The 22870-nt window shown below is 33.9% G+C and overlaps 1 protein-coding gene across 1 annotated transcript; it reads right to left on the bottom strand.

The window, feature by feature from the left end:
• Positions 1–11612: 11612 nt before the first annotated feature.
• Positions 11613–21384, bottom strand: LOC136043940 (peroxiredoxin-4-like). Its single transcript, XM_065729008.1, has 4 exons — positions 21263–21384; positions 18589–18745; positions 14438–14555; positions 11613–12236 (listed from the first exon to the last, which is right to left on the bottom strand). The coding sequence occupies exons 2-4, from the start codon at positions 18740–18742 to the stop codon at positions 11774–11776; spliced, it is 735 nt and encodes a 244-aa protein (XP_065585080.1). The 5' UTR covers positions 18743–18745; positions 21263–21384; the 3' UTR covers positions 11613–11773.
• Positions 21385–22870: the final 1486 nt, after the last annotated feature.

Consider the following 22870-nt stretch of genomic DNA (forward strand, 5'->3'; position numbering starts at 1 on the left):
TGTTCGTCTCTGCGAATGCGTTAGATATAGCACGAAGAGTTTTAGCTATTTATACAGGTTTTTGCGGCCTGAGAACGAAATTGTTTGACGATTCGAAAACTGAGTTCGGACAAAAACGCAATCCGAGGTTTTGAGTATCCCTTTAGAAACGCTCCGTAGTAGCATTAACGGTTTAATACTATTTATAAATCAAATATTATAATTTGGTTGAGATATTATTAATTCCTTCATATTAAATTATTATATTACAACATTATAAATAGTACTATAGTAATATACAGTAATGTAATAATAAATTTATTAAACAATATTATCTTACAATATGATAAATATTGTAACATTGTAAACTATAACATTACATTGTAATGGTATTATTATTGATATTTATAATGTAAAATAATGCTATATTATGATAACCCAAATGATATTTAGGTGATAATAGATGATATCCTATGATATTAAAATTTTAATATTATAACAACACAATTATATTATTATAAACTATGATATTCTAACATGAATAATTTAATATTTCTGTAATGATAAGTCCAGATCTAGTGAATACCTTAGTAATATAATCAGCGACTAATCATGGTTAATATTTTATTTATTTATTAGCAAATAGTATATGAGATTTATAGCACATAGTATATGAGAGTACTAAAAAAGATGCTATCATAAACAATTATGATGTGGTTATGAGGTCGATGTTGATGTTAAGAAATGAGGTTGATGCTATATAGCATCAACCTCACCTCTTTTCCTGTATTTCTCAGATTTGTACTACATTGTGCGCGGGACCAGTGTTCTTCAATCTAGCTCATACTGAAATATTAAAAATACCGAAATCCCATACCGAATCACATATTCGTATACCAAAATGTCGTGTTTATGACTATCGTGTATTCGAAATATTGTGAATTGTTTTCTTATTTGTACACTCAACCCTCGTCTTGGTTGGTAATTGTAAAAATGTCATCAACTGAATTTTTCCTTTGGTCGTTGATAATAGTTTAAACAAATACGCAGGATAGGATGATTTCGATCTTTGGAAACGTTCTGGCGTGTAAAAATATGCAAAATTACAGAACAGAATAATTTCGCTCTCAGTTAGCATATTTCTTCATCTGAAATTAGTCATTTACACTAGCCTTTACCAATATATATGAATCAATGGCTTCAATCGGGGGGAGATCGTTTGATCCCCCTCTAAATTTTGAAAAACATATTTTTTACGTATATTTATTAGAAAAAAGTGCTTTTTGGGTATTTCCAAGAAAAAAATTTCTCCCCGTAGATTTCGAAAAAATACCCCCCCCCCCCATAGTTTTTTTTTAAATTGACACTACTGACAGTAATTCACTTCACAAGATCAGAACTATTTCGCTATTGAGTATGATGCAGGTAATTCGACGCCCCATGATACACAGCAAGGTAGATACGTAGCCGATCTTTATCTCTATTTGTAATTAATCACTTCTAAAACGCTTAAATGTCAACCACAAAGGAAGTTGAACGTCATGTGTGAAATACTTTCTTATTATCTAATTTAACACCATTTCGAAAATGATCCGTGAGTTATCACTAATCTGTAAAGGTGCAATATGTCTAAACCTATGATTTAGGAAAAACTTGGAGTTCAGTTCGCAAGGATCTGTTTAGATGTAACATATCTATATTTAGTGAGTTGAATTTGGCTGAACCCAGGCACCATTCTTTTGGCCATGCAGTTATTCTTCCCAATTATCCCTAGACGATCATCAGGCTAGTGATGTGCAGCGTGTTTATAATTATGAACTTGGGAAGGGGGGTGAGGCTGTGCCCTGGCTTTGAGCCAGGATGTGATTTCCAACTCTCCTTCATTTGAATGAATGCGTAAATGAAGCGTGCGTTACGGTGCTGAAGGGGTGAAAGCTTCTATATTCAATTAAAAATGTAGTTATTTTGGACTGGAATCTTAGTAAAGTAAGTTTGTTTGTCTTTTATACAGTTCTGGGGTACCAATTTCATGAATTGAATTTCATGAATTGAACTAAAAGTACGGATCTAGAAAACCCAACAAAAAAAAGGATACTGTTTTTTATCACGATTATATTATCGATATACCATTCTATAATCTTTCCAAAGATAATGGTTGCCACTGTTATCTTATCCTAAGCGGTTATAGACTATTAGATCGTGACCTTTTTTGACCTTTTTAATGGAGATTTCCAAAGATAATGGTTGCCAATGTCATCTTATCCTAAGCCGTTATAGGCTATTAGATCGTGACCTTTTTAATGAAGATTTCCAATGATAATGGTTGCCACTGTCAATCTATCCTAAGCGGTTATAGACTATTAGATCGTGACCTTTTTAATGGAGATTTCCTTCTAATTGCCGGAACTACGCTTTACTGAGTAAAATTATATTTCAAAATTCAAATATACATAGGTAATATTTACAAGAGTGACACGATTATCCCTCAGTGAGCTGGGTCCTTTTGCTCAGGATCGGCCGACGTGAAAGTCAACCCTTGCTGTCCTATACGCTACTATGAGTTCATAAGATCTAAGTCGTAAGACATGCAGAAATTACACTTAAATGTAGGATCAAGATCGAAGAGTACGCGAATGTTTATATTGTATTATATATGTGTATATAATTGAATTGTAACCTACCTAACCATATAAACACTTCACCAGAGTCTGAAAGAGGAAACAAAAGAAAGATTTAGTCATTAACCAAAACAAAATAATGTTGTAGCATTCAACAACAATTATAAACATAACACTTTAAGCATCACTCCTGAGGTTGCTATGGACAAAAATTAATTTCATGATTATGCTTCAGAATAAATTTTCAAATGGCTGGACCCAGAGGCTAGGGGATAGAATAATAAAAGTATATTTGAGCATTTTCTCCAGAGTTAGGTCACGAAATCAAATAAAAAAATCGTCCTACAGCCAATTTTCTCTACTATTAAGATAAAGCAGGAAAACTACTTTTATCATAGGCAGTGCAACAGCGCTGCCTAAGTAAAGAGCGATGTGACGCAATTTAGTTTTTTTCACCAAGGCACTTTGTATAGATGGGGTTGCCGTAGAAACTTCAAAAGGAGCTCATTCGACTGGAAACTGAAAGTTCTAGTGCTGTTTTCAAGAGTCAAAAGTGATTGGAGGGCAACCAGCCCCCTTCTCATGTCTAGTATTCCCCAAGCACATCCAATCCAAAAGTTGTAGATAGCCTTTTCGTTCAGTATAGTTGAAAGGTCAAGAAACTATGTCTCTGGGGATGTCAATCCCCCAGAGCCCTCAAGGCAAGGGCTGTAAGTTATTCAATTCGCCCATTATTTACCTATAGTTTTTTTAATTAGGAAAGAGGCCGTGTTTTAACTTTAAGACCAAGGACATTCAAGTGAAGTTTTTAGAGAGTGTAATGGAATTTTTAACTAAATCAAAACACGTTACGTGCATAAAAGTTGTCAAAAGGGCGTAACTCAGGAATGACAAAGGGTATTAAGTTGCAACTCTCAGGGAATGGTCAATAGACCGACAAAGCTATATTTGCACGCTGCTACAACTGCTACTGCTTTTGTAGCGACTGCTACTAAGCTGAGGATATTTGGGTGAAAATTTGAGGAAAATCACCCTGCACCAAATCAATGGCAATAATTCCTGTGACATCAACGGAAGTAGAGCTAATTGTGAAGACCTTAAAAGGCACATCAGCATCTGGATTTGACCGGATACACACGAAAGCCCTGAAAGCAGTCCTCCCTTCTATCCTAGAGCCATTAACTTATTTGATAAACCTGTCTCTAAGAAGTGGTGTTTTTCCTTCGATACTAAAAAAAGCAAGACTAATCCCTCTGCACAAAGAAATCCATCGAACTTCCGACCCATATCAATACTATCTGTTTTTTCAAAAGTTTTTGAAAAACCCTTACAAAGACTACTTTACCAGTTTCTCGAAAAAAAGGATTTTTTAATAGTCGTCAGTTCGGCTTCAGACCTGGTCATTCAACAAAATACGCTCAGGCATCCTTAACCTTATTCATCAACAGAGCACTTGACTCAGGTCTTCTGCAAGCTGCTATATTGATTGACATCAAGAAAGCATTTGACAGTATGGATCATACAATCTTACTGGGAAAGCTGCAACATATAGGAGTGAGAGGGATAGCCCTACAATGGTTTGAATCTTACCTTCAAAATAGGTGCATCTACATTGGTGACGACCCGAAGAACGACACTACTGTGAAATTTGGTGTGCCCCAAGGATCTATCCTCGGTCCTCTTTTGTTTTTAGTCCATGTAAATGACCTAACTTGTATCCTTAGCCCGAATCATGACGATCCAAAATGCTGCAACCTATACTTTGATCAAACATCTGAGGACATTACTAACGAGCAAGATGAACTTATAGCATTCGCTGACGACACTACAATGACCTGCTGCGGACTCGATATGCCTTCACTCCAGCGGAAGATTGAAAACATCATAGAAGAGACCTATCTGTGGATGGATGCCAACAAACTTGTCATCAATGTCGAAAAATCTTGCATCCTTTTATTTTCTAGGGTAGGAACCCTTCACCCAGAAATAACAGGAATTGTGACGTCTCGTGGAAAGGTTCAACGACCAGCAAATGGATGTGCAACATATTTAGGAATAACAGTAGATGAAAACCTTTCTTTCCTTCCTCACATCCATGCTGTAGAATTAAAGCTTTCAAGGAATCTGGGTATCATGAAGAAACTGAAGCACACATTCCCATGTAAAACCCTTACCCTTCTCTACAATGGGTATGGCAATGGTATGGTAATCGACGTTCAAATCCCGTCTGAAAAAACTGGATTCCATCCACAAGAATGCCTTGAAGATCATCAAACACACAGAAGATTATCTCTCGCTGAAATCGCTGTTTAAGCTTTCCTGCTTGGTTTTTGCTTTCAGATTCCTCTCCGGCTTTCTTTCACCGCCTTTTAGGAATCTATTCCGTTTGGTATCTGAACAGCATCTTCCAATTACAAGAGTATCTGCAAAGATCCATATTCGACATACGCCAACAGTGAGGTCGGATTTTTCGCCTGACATCGTCTGTGCTAAGGCTTACAATACCCTACCGCTTGAACTGAGAGGTAGGAGCTCCCTTGGTTCTTTCAAAAAGAGAATAAAAAAATATCTCGTTTTGGATTAGTTTAATTTGAATAGAGATTCTAATTAGAAAAGTGATTTTAACCTTTATTGAGGTTTTTTGTGTGGGGATTGGAGTGGTTTCCTCCTGGATGAAGAGGTGGGGACTTGTAAGGATGGTTTTGTTGGTAGGGGCCAAAGTTGTATCGAGGAGTGGAAGGGGACCCATAGTGTGTATTTATTTTTGCGGTGATAAGGGACTCAGCATGCATTTTTTGCATAGAGATGAGAGATTATGCATGTTATGACTGTTATAATTTTTTTTTTTTTAATAAACCCGAATTAAACTGAACTGAGTAAATGATACTGATTATGATATCTAACCTTTTCAAAAGATACATGTTTTGTATCATCTTGTATATGGGGCTTCAGCTTCTTGCAATGTTTTATATGGGTATTCTGCTAGTGGTACAAAGTGATTTTTGTGTTTTCGAAGGTTTAAGCATTGATATGGTCGGTTTCATTAAATCGTTAGATCTACACGACTCGTGTATCTTATAAAAATGACTATTAGGGGGTCATGTTTGATGTGCCACAGGCCTGCTTCTGTTTATAGCCAGAACCTAGTGAAGAATGAACTGTGTTGTGAATAATGGCTGCACTTCCAAGAAAATGCACTTTTTGTCAAATACTGTACCGTATTTTAGTAGTATCACTTTTACTCAAGCCATTCATTAAAGCTACGTTTTATATCACGATTTAAGTTTTAAGATCATGTAATCTTCTTTATATGATGTCATTTAAAAATTTGAAAATGACATCATTTGAGGGAATTAGATAACAGAATAAATAAATTATGATGTCATACCGTTGTCAAAAGATGCATGTTTTATATCATCTAAATATGAAGATATCACTTACCTTGGTTCTAATATAATCGGACGGCTGCATCGCCGACGAAGTTGTTGCCAGCATGCTGTTGTCTTATGCTGGGTTATTGTTGAAATCGCAAACTTTATTTGCCCTTATATTTACTGCCAAAATTTTGTAGCTATTTCCAAAAAGTGTCTCTGTAACTTTGGTGAACAGATCTGTCCGACAATTTCATACCCATTTATAATATATGAATTAAGAGCTTTAACAGAGATTAAGTGAAGGTCATGGTGTACCAGATAAGTACATTAAAGATATTAATGCTACGCATGAATGTACGAGTACATTGATTTTTAATGGCTTTTGCCTCTGGGAACAAAACAAGGCTGTGTGAGAGTCTGAATTCAAATGGGAAGGCAAGACTCCCCTAAACTTCCATGAATGGCAAAAATGAATTAATTTTGAGGGTTTTTATGGTTTATCTTGCAAGAATCGCTTTGAAAATTATGGTTTAGAAAATCAAGTCACCTTGATTATGAATAAATGACGATACAGTGGTGGAAGCCGGATAACATAGAGATCGATTAAGTACATAGTTTCCCTCAATTGGGTAGCACAATTATAATTTCGGGTATAGCACTATGATGATGAAAGCAATGAAGATATAAGAAGTAGGCTAGAATAGCTAAGGTTCAGAGTATTTTTTTTAGTTGAAAAAAAAGTTTGAAAAGAACAGGAAGATGAACCAGGCAAACAAGATTAGAGCATCGAAATCTGGTCGTAACGACAGTCGTCGAGCGTGCACTTTGCAATACAGAGGAAGATTTGTTAAACATTTTCCAGAGGATTTATCTAGGGACAGTTTCATGTACCCTTTCGAGTGACCGTGTTTCAAACAACAAGTTTTACAAAAAAGATGGTTTTATCTAACCTTTTTAGACGGTAGTGAAAGAAGGGTTGAGATGGCTAGAACACATTTTACAGATAAAGGATGACGGATTGTCAAAGACTTCCATTCATCTGGGCCAAACGGATAGGAGATCGTATCCAAATGGGATGGGAAAAGGTCGTAAAGTAGGTTTTGAAACTTCCTGGGATGAGAAATTGTGTGAGCGTGGTGTCAGAGATTATTTCCCTAGAATGAGGTAAAGAACGAGGCTTTGAATATATTGCAGTGCAGGAGTAGAATATATAGCTGTGTTGGCCTCAGGTAGCTGGGCACTGCAGCGATTTCCTAGTAGTAGTTGAAGTAGTATTTTTGTAAAAATATTCCATCCAACTTGTGTATTATGAAATTCTAAATTCTCCGGTTTCATATCCAGCTATTTGTTGAAAGTTAAACTTAATTTTTCATCCTAGAGTCTATCAGCGTAATAACTTCCCGGAAGAGAGTCATTTTTCCTAAATTTTAGCATTAAATTAACTCTAAACACCACTAGATGATAATCTTTGCTTTTAACTTCCATAACAGCACCCATATATACCCTATTATCCTCTACTGATCATACCAGTCTTTGATTTACAACATATAATTAATGAGGTTGGGAGTTATCCATCATTTGAGGACCATGGTAACTAGTTCCGGGATTCCCTTACTCATTCATTCCAGCCCCGATTGAAAAAGGAAATATTGAATAAATTTGGCTTGGGAACCGTCTTCAATATGTATAGAATGACTTTATTTTTGAATAAGACGTTGTTCAATCTAACAACTATTTTACTAAATAGAACCATGAATAGAATTGCATGAATTTATGGTGTCTTAAAAGTCAACAGTACTTCTGCATCTACAAGGTAGTCATCAGTCTCCAATATTTTTTAGTGAGAAGAAAGCATTTATATTTTTCATCTTTACTCCTTAGAAGAAAGGAAGTGGTCCTCGCAAGAAAAGTTAACACATCCTGAATTTTAGGGGAAAGTTCCCATCTAGTGGCAATTATAATCATTTTATTTAAAATACAGAAATCACGATCTTGTACTGGGATATCAGTAAAATCATAAATGTTGTTTGCCCTGGTCTTTACATCCAGATATCTTAACCTGCTGACCAATTTCATATATGTTTCTAATGCATGCATGACAACTGTTTTCCTTATCACTTCATATGGTACCATTTATTTAATGTTTTTTCATGTTCAGAGCTACATATGATTCTACTCATGACATGTTCGGAAAAGTTTTTAATCTTATCTACATCAATCCTACCACCATTTTTCAATTATGCGTTTAATTTGACAGAAATCCTTTGGTCGTTCAGTATTCTTCTAGAAGCCTTTGCTATATTACCACAACTTTTTCTTATCTTATAAACTGACAAAGTCAAATCAATCACATTTCACTACCTATTTGCTCTTGGCTCGTACAGAGGACTACCATTACTATTATGAAGGCAACGTTTTTAGGATTGCTGTTCAATCTGGAATTCTCCAAACCCGTCTGTATTACGATTTCTTTTACTCGTATACAGGACCGTATCCGGTATTTGGAAAGGGGTTTACAAAATGATTTTTTCGGGGGAAGAGGGGTTACACAAAAAAACTTAAAAAACGCATAAAAAATTTGTTTATATTCATTATAGTTACGTTTTTTGAGTCGGACAAACACTTCGGGCGGCGGGTTCAAACATCGAACCCCCCTCCCCCTGGGTACGGCCTTGCCTATAAATTATAAAAATACTGAAAGGAAAGAGACTAAAGCTGTCGGCTTAGTCAGCATCCTATCCAAAGGGAAATATTGTCTATATATAAGCTGAAATTGCTTTTGATAACCCCGGTTTCCTTTGTAACACGACAAATAAAGTCTAGATATGACATTTTCTTGTAAATGTAAAGCCGCGTGTTTTTTTTCTTCATTTTGTCATTATCAATAATATTTTTTTCTTACAACAATCACTGGTTAAAACATAGCTACCAAGCGTTCATTAAACAGGTGTTTTCCTGCTGCATTAAACCTGTTTTCCTGCCTGTCTTTGTTGTTGTATTCCTTCTCTCTTTTTTCCGTGTCTTTTTGTTGTTATTCCTGGGTTTGATTCTTTCATCTGCTCTCTCCTTCTCGCATTGATTAGTTTTCCATGCCTCTATATTTTTGGCTTTTTTGTTCCTTTTCTGATCGTATATTTGTATTAATTTTGTAGTTCAAGAAAGCAAGTTTTCCGATTGAAAGTAACATCAAAACTTAAAACAAATAAAAAAATACCTTGTATATGCAGGGACGTCCCTTCCCCAACTCTCACTCTGTGCGCTAAAATCTTTTAAAATACTTTTCGTTCAAAATCACGCCTCTGTGTTTGAGTACCCTTTCCTAATGAATCAGGACAAAAAGTCAAACTTGGTGTAAAGAGCGAAGACTGAGGATGGGACAACCCCACCCATAAATAAATTCCTGTTCGTTTAAATTTTTAATGTTGCTCCTTACTGAGAGTTAAAAATAAAATATTTGTTAGCACGTAATAAACGAGCAATCGAGAATAGAAAAAATAAAATAAAATCAAATTGCTACCAATGCCGTTTTAGTCTAGTAGTTAGAACATTATGTTGTGGATGTGGTAATCTCCATATCTATTTACTCTCAGACCCAGGTTCAAATTTAAATTATTGCTATTTTTTTTTAAATAGGTATTCGCTTTAAAGTGCCCCAGAAACGGCAAAAAAAAAAGAAAAAAAAGAGAAATCACTTCAGTGTTTTCCATGGAAAAAATTAAGTTCCTTTTGGTTCATGGCGGGAGTTTGTAATCATCCTGACTAGGGTTTTTGAACCTGGCGATTTCAATGGTGCAATTTGTAGTTCTAACGACATGTCCCTCCTAAAATGCTAAATTCCAAGAAGCAAAAAATAATGAAATAAATTTTCTTATGAGATATTCAAAATTCTTCTCAGCCTTATTGCAGGAAAATTTCGATAATAAGACCACGAATTTCGATAAATTTCCGGGATGACCGGGTCCACGAATTTCCGGATGATTTTCAGCCAGTGGACGAAGTAAAATGAAAATCCAAGACGGATATTTTGACAAGAGGCTCCACCAAGTAGTCCTCAGTGCTAAAAAAAAAAAAACGAAAAAAAACCTAACATCATGAAGTATTTTAAAGCAACGTCAGGGACGTATTTAAGGCACATAAGCGGGTTGGATAAATCCAAGACAGATATTTTGACAAGAACCTCCACCAAGCCGTCTTCAGTGCAAAAAAAAAAAACACCTCACGAAGCATTTTAAAACAACGTCAGGAACGGGTTTAAGGTCACATCAGTTTAAAAATTTGTTGAGGGAGATGTATAAGAAGCTAGTGAAGTCAATTCAGGGCTGCCACCTATCTATACAAAAATGCGCAACACATTTTTCAGGAAAATGTCAAACAAAAATTGATATTTTTTGGATAAAGCTCTCACATGTTGACCAGCCGGTTGATTTTATTGACCTCGAGTCACTTGTAAAAAGAAAAGCTTCCGAGGACTGATATTGAGTAAATGACTTCGAGTCAATAGATCTAACGTTGAATAAATGATAAAAACACAAGTCTCAAAGGATGACAAGCCTCCGAGGATGTTTTCAAGGGAACAATTTAGAAGAAGTAGCAGGTTTTAGCTGGTGATATTACATCAGTTACGGCGTTTCTTGTATTCTATGGACTTTGTAATTACTCCCATGCAAAACCTCTAATCCATCATAGAACAGAAAACCTACAAAGCAAATTGTAGTTAAGTCTAAAAAAATATGGAAATATGGAAAATACGTAGACAAAGGAATTCTGGGGAATCATGCCGAATATAGTAAAAACCATGAGAATCAACGACTATCAATCTGCTTGCCAAATGAAGAATTGTTAAGAATTATTATTAATTAATAGAATTTATTTTAAAAAATAAATTAAAAATTTATTTCAAAAATATTTGATTTTTGACAATTAAGAAAATTAAATATTGGGTTTTGTCACAAATCTAAGACTAAATGGTAGTCAAATAGGTAGCTAAACGAACTTGTCCATTTAAGGAACAATATGATTATATCTTTTATTTTATGCGTTTTACAATTAATACATAAAAAGGTTTTAATTCGTCAAAGCAGCACATGCGATGCAAATTATGGCGAACCGGAGCGTAAGGCAAAAAAGTTTTAGAACATTATGGTAAATATCGTAAAAATTTGATAACATGGCTGTTAATATGCTATCAAAATGAGTTTTTGTTTTGGTAGTGTCATAATTGCCATAATCAAATTAATTCAGTAATTAATTTTGTGATTAACTTAATAACTACTGTGTATGTGCCATCGCTGTCACACCAAAAATATTTTTACATGGCAACTAAATAATAATTTTCATTAACTTAAAATATGAATATAAATTAATTATCTTTTAAATAGTTGATTTAGTCAATCAAATATTTTAATTAAATAATAATTAATAGTAAATTTAAGTGAATGGTAAATATGTTCAAAAAAGTTTCACTTTAAAATATAATATTATAGATTGGACAAAATCTCACTGAATTTCTAAAAATATAGTTTGAAATCGATTTTGCTCCATATGATTCTAGGGGGTCAAATTGTCAGATCATCTGTTGTTTTTATATGAAACTTTTTAATTTCAGATTAAACTATAAAAACTCCCAAAGAAACTCTGCTAATATTCGGAAATATATTTTATTTCAATTTTTCCAAATACCAATTAAATAGACAATAAAAATAAAAATGAATGCAATCTTTGAGACAGTGACATATTTTGACAAAAAAAAAGGAGCCAACTTCCCGATTGGTCCCCCAAAGAAAACAAAGTATATACCCTGAATTACAATTCATTAAGCTTTCCAAAATATTTTAATTTATCCGTAGGATGAGGTACAATTGTATCACTTCCAGGCTTCCAGCCAGCTGGACATACTTCGCCGTGTTTATCTGTATATTGGAAAGCCTGTACCAGTCTCAGCGTTTCATCAACTGACCTTCCAACAGGCAAATCATTCATGGTAATCTGTCTCAATACACCTTTATCATCAATTATGAAAAGACCTCTTAAACTATGTCCAGCATCTTCAAGGAAAACACCATAGTCCTTAGCTATCTTATGAGTGATATCTGACAAGAGAGGTATGTTCAGGGGTCCTAGCCCCCCTTCCTTTCGGTTGGTATTCATCCAGGCTAGGTGGGTGAAGTGAGAGTCCACGGAGCAAGCAACAACAGCAACGTTGTTGGCTTCAAATTCTGCTAGTCGGTCATTGAAGGCAAGAATTTCAGTAGGGCACACGAATGTACTGCAAAAAAAAGTAAATGAATATTAAACGTACAAAAAAGATAGGGTAATAATATTCGATGGTGAGCAAATTATTTTAGGTATTTTCGATTATAACGATTCTGAGAAACATTATTACTCCTTGAGCATATTTAAATCCTCTAAACACAAGTGACGACTCAAAAGGTGATTATTTTACTTACATAATTTGAATTTTGACATAACAATTCGTTACAATTCGTTAGAATTTCGGAATAACAAATTTGGATCAGCAGAGTCTCTACTCTACACAAAAGTATCCGCTCAGGAGTTATCTTTCCGAGGAAGTTTCAATTATTGTTGAAGAAATAGAAGGATATTTTCTAATATTAGAACCATGTAACAAATATTTACCACCAACAATGCTAAAAAAAAAAAATACAAAAGAGAAATGGTGTAAGCCTAGATATGTCCTTCCACACAAAGAAACATGGTAAGAAAACAATTCTTACTTCGTAATATGAAGAATAATTATAGTTAACAGATTTTGCATGGAGCATTTATCTTTACTTCTTTCATTGTTTTACACTTTTTCTACAAAATTTTTGAAAAAAAGGTGAATATAAATAAGCATTTTTAAGTTTTTAAAATCATGGTGAAACAACTGCCATCCACGAAATTGTTTTATAGACATCATCAATCCTGCCCGTTTCTGTTAAATGTAAAGCTTCTGGCCGTTTTTGGCTCTACGCCACTGCGTTTTGTATATAATGACATCTATAAACAAATTTCACAGATCCCATCTGTTTTTAGCACGAACTTGAAAGCTTAAATAACACTTATTCAGTGCATGTTTTTTTCAAAATTTTATAGAAAAAGTGTAAAACAATGACAGAAGTGAAGATAAAGGTTCGCCCCATGAAAAATGTGTAAACTATGATTATTCTGAATATTACAAAGTAACAATTGTTTTCTTAACATGTTTCCTTATGTGGAGGGACTTATCTAGGCTTATTCCAAAAATACCCAGTAGTTTAAGACAAAGAGGAAAAATCCCCAATTTACTAGCCCAAATTTACCTTTTTAAGTTTTGTATGCAATAATAAACTTTTTTCAGTTTTCAATCTTTGATAGATGTCGTTAAACAACGAAAAGACTAAATCATTTTGAGAGTTTATGAATTATTTTATAAAAAATTGTAGTTTTAAGCCTTGTAATTGTGAATTGTTCTCCCTACTCGATATCAAGTTGGACATGAACCTCAAACGCCAAAGGAGATTTGCATTAGACCTCTGCAACGGCAAACGTAAACAACTGAAAGGTCATTGACGACCTAGGCCATGGTCAAAAGAGTCCAGCTCAAAAGAGTCCATATAATTTTTTTTGTTAAACCAATATTTTACACCACCCTTCTCCAGCAAGGGTGGTAAGAGCTGGAGATCGACCGTTTAAACGTGTTCACAAGAAAACTATTTGATCTAAGGCTCCTGAAAGGGGGGAGGCTACCATTCCCTCCTTCAGACTCCTAACTTTACATTCGAATTTAATGCTCGTATAAACATGTTATGACCCAGGTACCCAGCATTACCCATAGTACAGGCTTAGTCCAAAATATTCCATTAAGGGGATTTAAATTGTGCTTAGTTCAGGGGCACTTTCTGACACACTGATAACAAGGTCTGTTAGTAAGGTCTGTTAGTAAAAACAGTAACAAGTAACAGTAACAGTAACAAGTCTGTTAGTAAAAATAGTAACAAGGTCTGTTAGTAAAAACCTCATGGACGAGGGGAAGTGTTTAGAATATGATGATAGCATATTTGAAATCAGGATGGGAAGGTTCAGAGGTGCACGTGTACTTTGTGATACAGATACGAGTTCTATGAATCTTTATATAGATTTATGATGCAGACATGAGTTCTATAATCTTAATATAGAAGCAAACTGCACACAAAAAAAAAACAATAAAAAAATTAATCTGTCATGTTTTTCCTGGACAAGAAACAGTAAAAGAACTGGCAAATTTCCAAAGCGTGATTTTCTTGTAAGGTACGTCTCAAAATCATAGGAACAGTCATAGCCTGTAATGTTTTTCCAGGCAAAATAGCAAAATTTCTTGTCTGCAATCCTAAGGAAACTGTATAAACCTTAACTTGAGGGGTACCTGATTGCCTGATAGACAAGTGCAAAGATCCCCCTTACATATTCCAAGATCCCTACTTCAAAAAGGCAATTGAAGATACTTACAAATCAAGAGGGTAGAAGAAAAACACAAGATATTTGCCAAGAAAATCCGATAGTTTCAGTTCTTTAAATTCACCATTGACAACTGCGGTACCTTCCCAATGAGGAGCTGGCTTGGAAACTAAAAAATAAGTAGAAAATAAAAACCTGAGATTCTTAAATGAGCTCTCAAATGGAACAAAATGCTAAAATATTAAAATTAATATAAGCATATATAAATTAGAGTCAATACAACATCATGGGTTTCGTAAAAAGCAATGTGTCTCCCATGTTATTTTTTCAGAGATCAAATAGTTCGTGGGTAACGAACTGTAGTAAGGAGCAACCCGGCTCAATAGTAACCAAAATCATGCTATCTAGTGTTTGGTGACACTTGGCATTTTTTCAGTGCAATAATAAAAATAATTTATTTAATTTGTGTAGTTATTTTTTTTTTGTAGATAGTGATGAAACGAGTTGGAGCAAATAATAAATAGCGTTTAAGTGCCTCCCAGTTCCCACATGGTATCAAATCAAATTTCAGGATAACCATTGATATTAAAATATTTACGAAGTTCAAAACCTTTGCCTCCAGGGGTAAACTGACAAATTCAGCTCAGGGGGTAGGGACTCCATGATAGAAAATTAGTTCATACAAAACAGGAATTCATAGATAGAATCCAATGAAAAATTGTTACACTTTGCTGAAATTTAAGTCATACAAGCATTTTCAGCCTGTGTGATAGAAGAGCCCAAAAGAAGAGGCACAAGTGTTTGCACCCTCTCCATCTATCTCTACCACCAAATTGGCAAACACAGGCATGATATAAATCTTTTGACTCTATATTATTTGGATACCCTTTAATAAGTACAGCATGCTCTGTCTCTACCCCACATAGAATTGGTGTCACATATGTCAATATCATTTCATATAATATGTCATATGTCAATATCATTTCAATATTAAGATGCCTTATATTACACCTTGTTTAAATCAGTCATATAAAGATTTTCAAGCCATATGCCCTTGTGTCCATGCCCTCTCTCCATCCTTTTTGAAAATGTGTTTCTTTATTCTTTGATCCGAAGTAAAACAAATTAAAAACCATGCCGAAAAATAAATACGGTAAATACTATTATTTGGGCTTTTGAAAATTAGTTTTCTGACTTTTCCAGATGATACTATATGGTTTTATCTTTCTTATTTTCATGGAGAATTTTAAGTATCCTGTCTTCTCAGGTATCCATACTCTTTGGTGATACAGTTATAATGTCAAATTCAGTCTTCTAGTGAAACTAAAAAAAAAAAAAAAAAAAAAAAAAAAAAAAAAAAAAACAGAAATTTATAATTTTTCATTTCCTCTTAAATGTCACCCCCCCCCCTTTTTTCTACAATCATTTCTTACACGTCACCCTTGATTTTTTTTTAGGATTTGCTCTGAGGAGGGATGGGAGTCAAAAATATGAAAAAATTAAGAGGGCCACCGTTTGTTAATATTTTTAGGAAGCAGAGAGTGATAGGACAACAAATCAGGGAATCGTCACTTTTTAAGAGATCGGAATGAATTAGGAAATCAAGAAAATTTTCTGGAAACTTGATTCCACTGCTTAAGTCCACTTTACACAAAAAAAAGTCTTTTCTTCAAAATAAACTATTAGCCTACTGGCTCTCTAGGTTTGGGCATCCAAAATTATATATAGCGCTTTGCATGCAACAGTACTTAGTTTGCTTATTACAAACCAGGTCAACTCAATAGTAAGAAAATGTTATTACTACTTGTAAAGTTTTTTTTTTCCTTTTTTTGTTAGTATTACTCAGGACAATTCAATTGTAACTGTGACATTTACTGTTCAGTATGTTTTTAATTTGAACAGAAATTCTTTATAAAATTTTTAATCTTTGGCTAGTTAAAAAAGCTCCCTTTTCTCCATTCATCAATGAGAATCTGGCAATATGTATATTCAGCTTTATGTTTCTTCTGAATTGATTTTTTTGTATGTAATTTAATTGTGCTTTATTTGGCTATATGTATATTCAGTTTTATGTTTCTTCTGGATTAATTTTTTTGTATGCAACCTAATTGCGCTTTATTTGGCAATATGTATATTCTGTTTTATGTTTCTTCAGAATCATTTTTTTTTGTATGTAACTTAATTGTGCTTTGTTTGGCAATATGTATATTCAGTTTTATGTTTCTTCTGAATTATTATTTTTTGTATGCAACTTAATCATGCTTTATTTGGCAATATGTATATTCAGTTTTGTGGTAATATGTTTCTTCTGAACTAATATTTTTTTTATGTAACTTAATTATTGTTTAGAATAATTTTAATATAGCAAATAACTTCCAGAACTATGGATAGACATAAATCTAGGATTTTGATTGGAGGTGAAGCTGAACATAGCCTTAAAAAACAGGCAAAAATATACAGAAAATATTATACATCAGCGAAAAATTGTAGAGATCTCATCATTTTGTTACTTGCTTGCCTGAACGTCTTGTTCCCTTTTCAATGTTCCAAATTAAATATAATAGTCTAAATGTGGATTTTGTAATATCAAAAAATCAGTTGTAAAAGAGAGTCAGAGATCATTATTTATATTCTTTATAGAGATTATTATATAGAACGTTAGTATATTAATAACATGAGAATTGGTCAGATGTATGTAAGATAATTTGTCTTAAGTTGGAACATAGAAAAACCTAAACAACATAGTAAGATATAAGATGAATCAACATAAACAACATAAGATAAATCAAAATAAATCAACATAAGATAAATCAAATAAGAAATAATTTCCATTATTATGTTATTTATATCAACATAAGATAAATCAAAATAAATAAATCAACATAAGATAAATCAAAAGATAAACATAAAATAATCAACAATAAGATAAGACAAATCAACATAAGATAAGGGTATGCATTGCACCATTTGCCTTATTAGTGAGTGTATCAACATAAGCACTAAATGAGCAGCCAATGCTAAATGTAACACCAAGAACTACAGCCAAAGATACAGTGGAGGAGGACTGACAAAGTCCCTCTGAGAGGATTAAAGCAAAGGATTTTGGTTCTTCCTTTGTTGATTTGAAGGCTACTGTTAGTACATTGGTCTTTTTGGTTCTTCCTTTGTTGATTTTGGTTCTTCCTTTGTTGATTTGAAGGCTACTGTTAGTACATTGGTCTAAAAAGTTGCTCAATATTGCCACTGAATTAGGGAACTGCCTTGGAGTTTTCAATGAGATATTTCAGAAGAACTGACGAATCGTCTACATACTTAAACCTGTCTTCAAACTCAGAAAGGACAAAGTTTATAAATGCTAAAAACAACAGCAATGCAAGTTTCTTATGGAGTACCACACATGAGCTCAACCCTTTTGGAGTTGGTGTCTCAAACGGAAAAGGCTGTAGACGCACTGGAAACAGTACTACAAAAAATCGATCCCTAAAAGGAGAATATTCTTGTGTGCAACCATTGCGTGTAAATTTGTGAAATGGCAAATAAGGTCAAAGGCTTTTTGGGAATCTGCTAGGAAAAGATCAACAATTGCACTTCCTTGGTGAAGCCACTCAATAATAAGGTGATACATTCTAAGAAGCCTTAAAGTGTGAAAAAGAAACTGAAGAAAGAGTTCCCTCTTTTTGGCTCTGCACTTGAAATAAAGGTTCATATTCCAATAGTCCCCCCCTTTAGAATGGAGGATATTATTACCATACAAATTTCCAGCTTATTAAACCAAACAAATCAGAGGGTTGGTCCCTGAGTAGACCATATAGCTACCTAAAGGTAAAAACAAATTGGCAAAATTGTCAAAAGGCACAAACATCAAATCATACTCCAGATGCACAAGGGGGGCAGGGGCTGCCTTCTTGAATTCTCAAGATTTATACTAATGTTTCAGATGTACCATAGGTTTAGGAAATCTCTCCAAGACTGTTCAGTACAATCTCAAGGAAATTTGTGGAAATCTAAGCTGAAAAATACCCCTTGTTTGCATTTAAAGAGTTAGATGTACCTCATTGGAGTTGCTTATGCTTTAATAAACTCCAAGTTTATGATTTAACAAGTGTTAAACTAATCCTTTTACTGCTGTTTATTATATTTGGATAGATTTCTCTTTTACAATGAATTCAGCATAATTTGACTAACCACCTAAAGGAACTTACTTAGAGCCTTTGTCCACTGTAGATTATGGCCACTATCTTTTCTTGTCTCTTGTGGATATACTGCACCTCCAGCAAAAGTTTGACATGCTTCTTCACCCCACCCAACAGAGAATATACAGGCTAAAAACAGCAAAGATGGAAAAAGAGAGGCCATGACCTATAAAATATTAAAAATATCTGACTGATGAGAAAAAAAAATATAATAAATAGTTTTTAAGGCCTATTTCAGTTACATGAGCATTAATAGGTGCACAGAGACTGCCTTTTGAAAGAGAAGGATGAATGGATTTCCTTAAGGTTGATTCAGAAAACAAGTAAATGCCATTTTGATTTCAAGTCTTTCCTTAGTATTTAGTACCCTCTAATCAAAAATTCTTGACAGTTGCTTCTGTACATATTAGTATTATTTTCCTGATATCAATTATCCAACAATTCTGAATGGGTAAGTTAATGATCCTAATCAAATTTTTTGCATACTTTTGAATTTAAGAACACAATTGTTATTTGACATATTGGGTAAATTTTCCAGGGAAAGTGTTGGAAGGGGATTTTCTGCAGAGGAAGAACTTTCCATAGGGAGAGAAATTTACAGGGGAGAACTGTCCACAGTGTAAATCTTCCTGGAAAAATTTTTCAAATACTTTTAAGTTCAAAAATATTATAATTATTAATACTTCAGTGGTTTTTGTAGAGAGGGGGAGCTTGGTAGATAAATAAAACTGACATGTCCAGATCCTGCATAATTCATATTTCCAAATACTTTCAAAAAATTCAGCAGCATGGTAGGGTGCAGCCAATTTCTCCTTGGCAAATAAAAAAATATGCATCAGCATTGGGTAAGAACTGAATAATACACTCCAGGTCATTATTTGGACTGTGTATCAATAACCAGGTTTGACATACATACACTTTTTTTTAGACTATACTGTCTTTCTATTCATTATCAAAATGAAACTAAACTAAAAAATGATTAAACTTTTAATTATTGCACTGAGGTTTAAAAATAGATTTTAGTTTAAAAAAAAAAAATTGAAAAACTCTGATAGCTAGTCATAGGTGAGTTCCTTTTGTTTTTCTCTTCTTCTTATATAAGATTTGTGTGGTTTACTCATCTTTTTATGCTACTTTCCAATATGTGCTAATTTGTGGATGTTAATATTTGGACTTTCAATTTTGTTTGTAAAAACAAAAACTCAAGAAAAATTGTCATTTGCAGGTGATCCGGGAAAAGCAATTATTATTTTTCTTAGTCTTAGCCTAATAGTCCAATGTTATTAAGAAAGCAAACTTGCCATTTTTTTTAAAAAGAGCCTAAAACTCCTCAAAAGAGACATGCCAGCAAAACTTATGTCATTTTTGAGAGTCTCACCTCTACTCCTTCTCCCTCTAAAGGGCCCTGAAATTTGCCTACATGACAGGTCTATTGAAATTTTGACAAAACAACATTTTACCTTATTTTTCAGTTACTAGTTGTTTTTTCTCTGCCTTTAGTTCTGAAAATGCAACTCCTGTTATTTGAGTAAAATCCTGAGCTACATCAATGTTTTTCTTTCCAAAAGTTAGGAAATGTATTTGCATATCTTTAAAACATTGGGTAAAAAGTTGTGAAGCTGAAAACCAATTTTGTTGTACTTCATTCAAGAAGAAAATTTATTTTGCAAGGTTTCACTTTTATAACATGCATATTTTTAAAGGTCATCAAAGGTCAGCTCAGGACCCTTTAGAGAGAGAAGGAGTGGAGGTAGGTATTTCAAAATACCCTCCTGGGGCATACTTTAGCCTGTAGACCCAACCCTGAAAGTTTCATTTTCCTAACCTAACCCCTTTCCAAGATAGCAGGAAGTCACTAAACTAGAATTTTACCAAAATTGGTGTCATTAGATATTCTTAATGCTTCCACTTTTATTCATTTATCTTCCAATTTTTTTCTGGTAAATTTGTAGCAGTTTAAATTAATGCCACAGAAATAAGGTGAATATACCACTCATACCTTTTTTATGCTCTTTCTGAATACAATCTTTACTTTAAGCTGCTCTGAAATTTGATTTTATTCCAATTATGAATCCTCAAAGACAATATCTTTTTCTTCATTTTTAGTTGTATAAAAGGGTCAGAAACCATGGTGCATATGCAGAGAGAGTCTACTACATAAGGAAAAATGTTAACAAAACTATTTACTTTATAATGTGCATAATAATCCTATTTAGTATATTTTTCAGGGAGGGAATCTTTATATTCACTATTTTCTTTGTATTTCCCAATTTTTTTGCAGCATATAATAAAATAGCCTAAAAGTTGTTTTACTGACATATTCTCTCCTGGAGAGATTAACTACTAAATCTATAATAAAATATCCTTCTCTACATTTTGTAAAACCAGATAAATCAAGAGTAGGTAAAATAATGAGGCTGAGAATGCTTTTTTAGCACTTATTTGTGCTGAAGATGGGCTAAGGCCTTGGCTATAGTTTTAAAGTATGATTACAACAATAGACATATCTTTAAAATTCATTGAAGGAGAGTGCCCTTTAGAGGGGACAGGACTAGACATGAATACTTGAAAAAAATTTCCAGGCCATAGCCTTTTTCAGCCGTAGAAACGTTCCTTATTGTTTCATTCCCAAAACTAGGCCTATATTTTAGCATATCAAACAGCCCTCTATCTGGAATTCTACCTGTATTCCCACCACTGTCCCTAACAGCACAATAATTTTAACAAGAATATAGGGTGTGTTCCAGCTGACGGTTTTTCAGTAACTGCAGTTAACTGCGCGGTAACTGCCCATTTCTAACTGCAGTAGAGCCAGTGGGAACGGCACAGTAAGCTGACTAGCAGTAGCGTCATTTTCGAATTAAATGCACATGTTTAAATTTAAGGAACAGTTTAATGCTGATTAGTATAATTTTTTTATTCCTTCTGTTTCTGAGCATTTAGAGAGGTTCTAAGCCAACCATGGGCATTTGGCTGTCACAAATGATTCTGCTCAAATGAGCTGGTGAAAAATAAATAGATCGTATACTTTTTCTCTTTTTTTATTATTTCAAGACTAGAATATCACAAAACTAAGCATTCAAATAGCTTGATTGTATCTTAAGCATATACAATCCCTGATCGAGTTTTGTTGATACCTGTCTTAAATTGATTTGTTTAAATAAAATGGGCCTAGAGCATTTACAGGATAGTAGTGGGACAACTATAGCAAGTTCTTTTTTTCAATATTCTTCTTTTTTTAAAATAATTATTGTTCTCTGGTCAAATTTGTGTTCCTTGCTAATTGGTAGGCGCTCTGGGCTGGAATGCTTTGTCCAAGGGGTACAGGTTTAATTCCTGGCATTGTCAGTTTATTTTGTTTTGGATAGGGGTTGGTGATATGACTAACCTCAGCTAGAATTGGCCTAACTTTAAATGAGTACAGATGGAAATCTAGGGACAGTAAGAAGGAAAGGCATGCAAGAGCATAGGCTGGCTGGTCCCTAGCTTCCTATTGCACTACCTGGCTAAAGGACCACCAGGTCCTTTACTGGCCTACTGACTTAGCCATAGAAACTTTCTTTCAAACCATTAAATATAAGTAAAAATGAAGAATACCAGTATGATGGTCCTTCTATTTCCCTGAAACATGGATGTATGGACAAGAGTGTGGGTCATGAGAGATAGCTTGTGAATGTAATTGGGGTGAATGTTCTGCAAGATTTAAAAAATTTATGACTGTTGCTCAGGTTGGCAACTGAACACAGAAGTTTAATTTTGTTATTTGTTTTTTTTTTGTGACTATCATGCTTATTTAATGTCCAGTATTTTAAAGTTAATCTTCTTTAATTTGTCTTTAATTGCCATGGCCCTAGGGCTTAAATACAATAAAACCTACATATATCCATTGATTTTCTTTAAATAGATAGTAGCTCTATGTTTCCTAGCTTCAGTAAATTTAAACGTAATTGTGAGGCCAGGAATTACAAAGTAGGTGAAAACTTGCAAATGAACCTCTGGTATCAATAAAAATTTGTAAGAAATGGATATCAATTTAAAGATTAAAAAAACTGTTAGAAAACAAAGAAGACAAATGAATAAACAAAAGTACCCCTTTACAACCATTTAATGAATTGTCACAAATATAGGTCACCCTTAAGATTGAAATGAACAAAGCTTCAATTATGAATCCATTTTCCTTTAAACAGACTGAAGGGGCAAACCTCCAAGCTTTGACAAATTCAATCTCACTTTTGGGCATTCTCACCTTTCCTTTTCAAAGGAAACTTTCTTTGGATGTTTCCCATCCAAC

The sequence above is a fragment of the Artemia franciscana genome, chromosome 2 (genome assembly GCF_032884065.1).
Source record: "Artemia franciscana chromosome 2, ASM3288406v1, whole genome shotgun sequence".
NCBI classification, from domain to species: Eukaryota; Metazoa; Arthropoda; class Branchiopoda; order Anostraca; family Artemiidae; genus Artemia; species Artemia franciscana.

Bases quoted from the DNA above. Each gene is read 5' to 3' on its own strand.
- LOC136043940 (XM_065729008.1), bottom strand. From the start codon at position 18,742: ATGGCCTCTCTTTTTCCATCTTTGCTGTTTTTAGCCTGTATATTCTCT. The intron at 14,556-18,588 runs GTAAGTTCCTTT...CTTATTTTTTAG, and splicing joins ACAGTGGACAAAGGCTCTAA to TTTCCAAGCCAGCTCCTCAT. The intron at 12,237-14,437 runs GTAAGTATCTTC...TTTTTTTTGCAG, and splicing joins TTCTTCTACCCTCTTGATTT to TACATTCGTGTGCCCTACTG.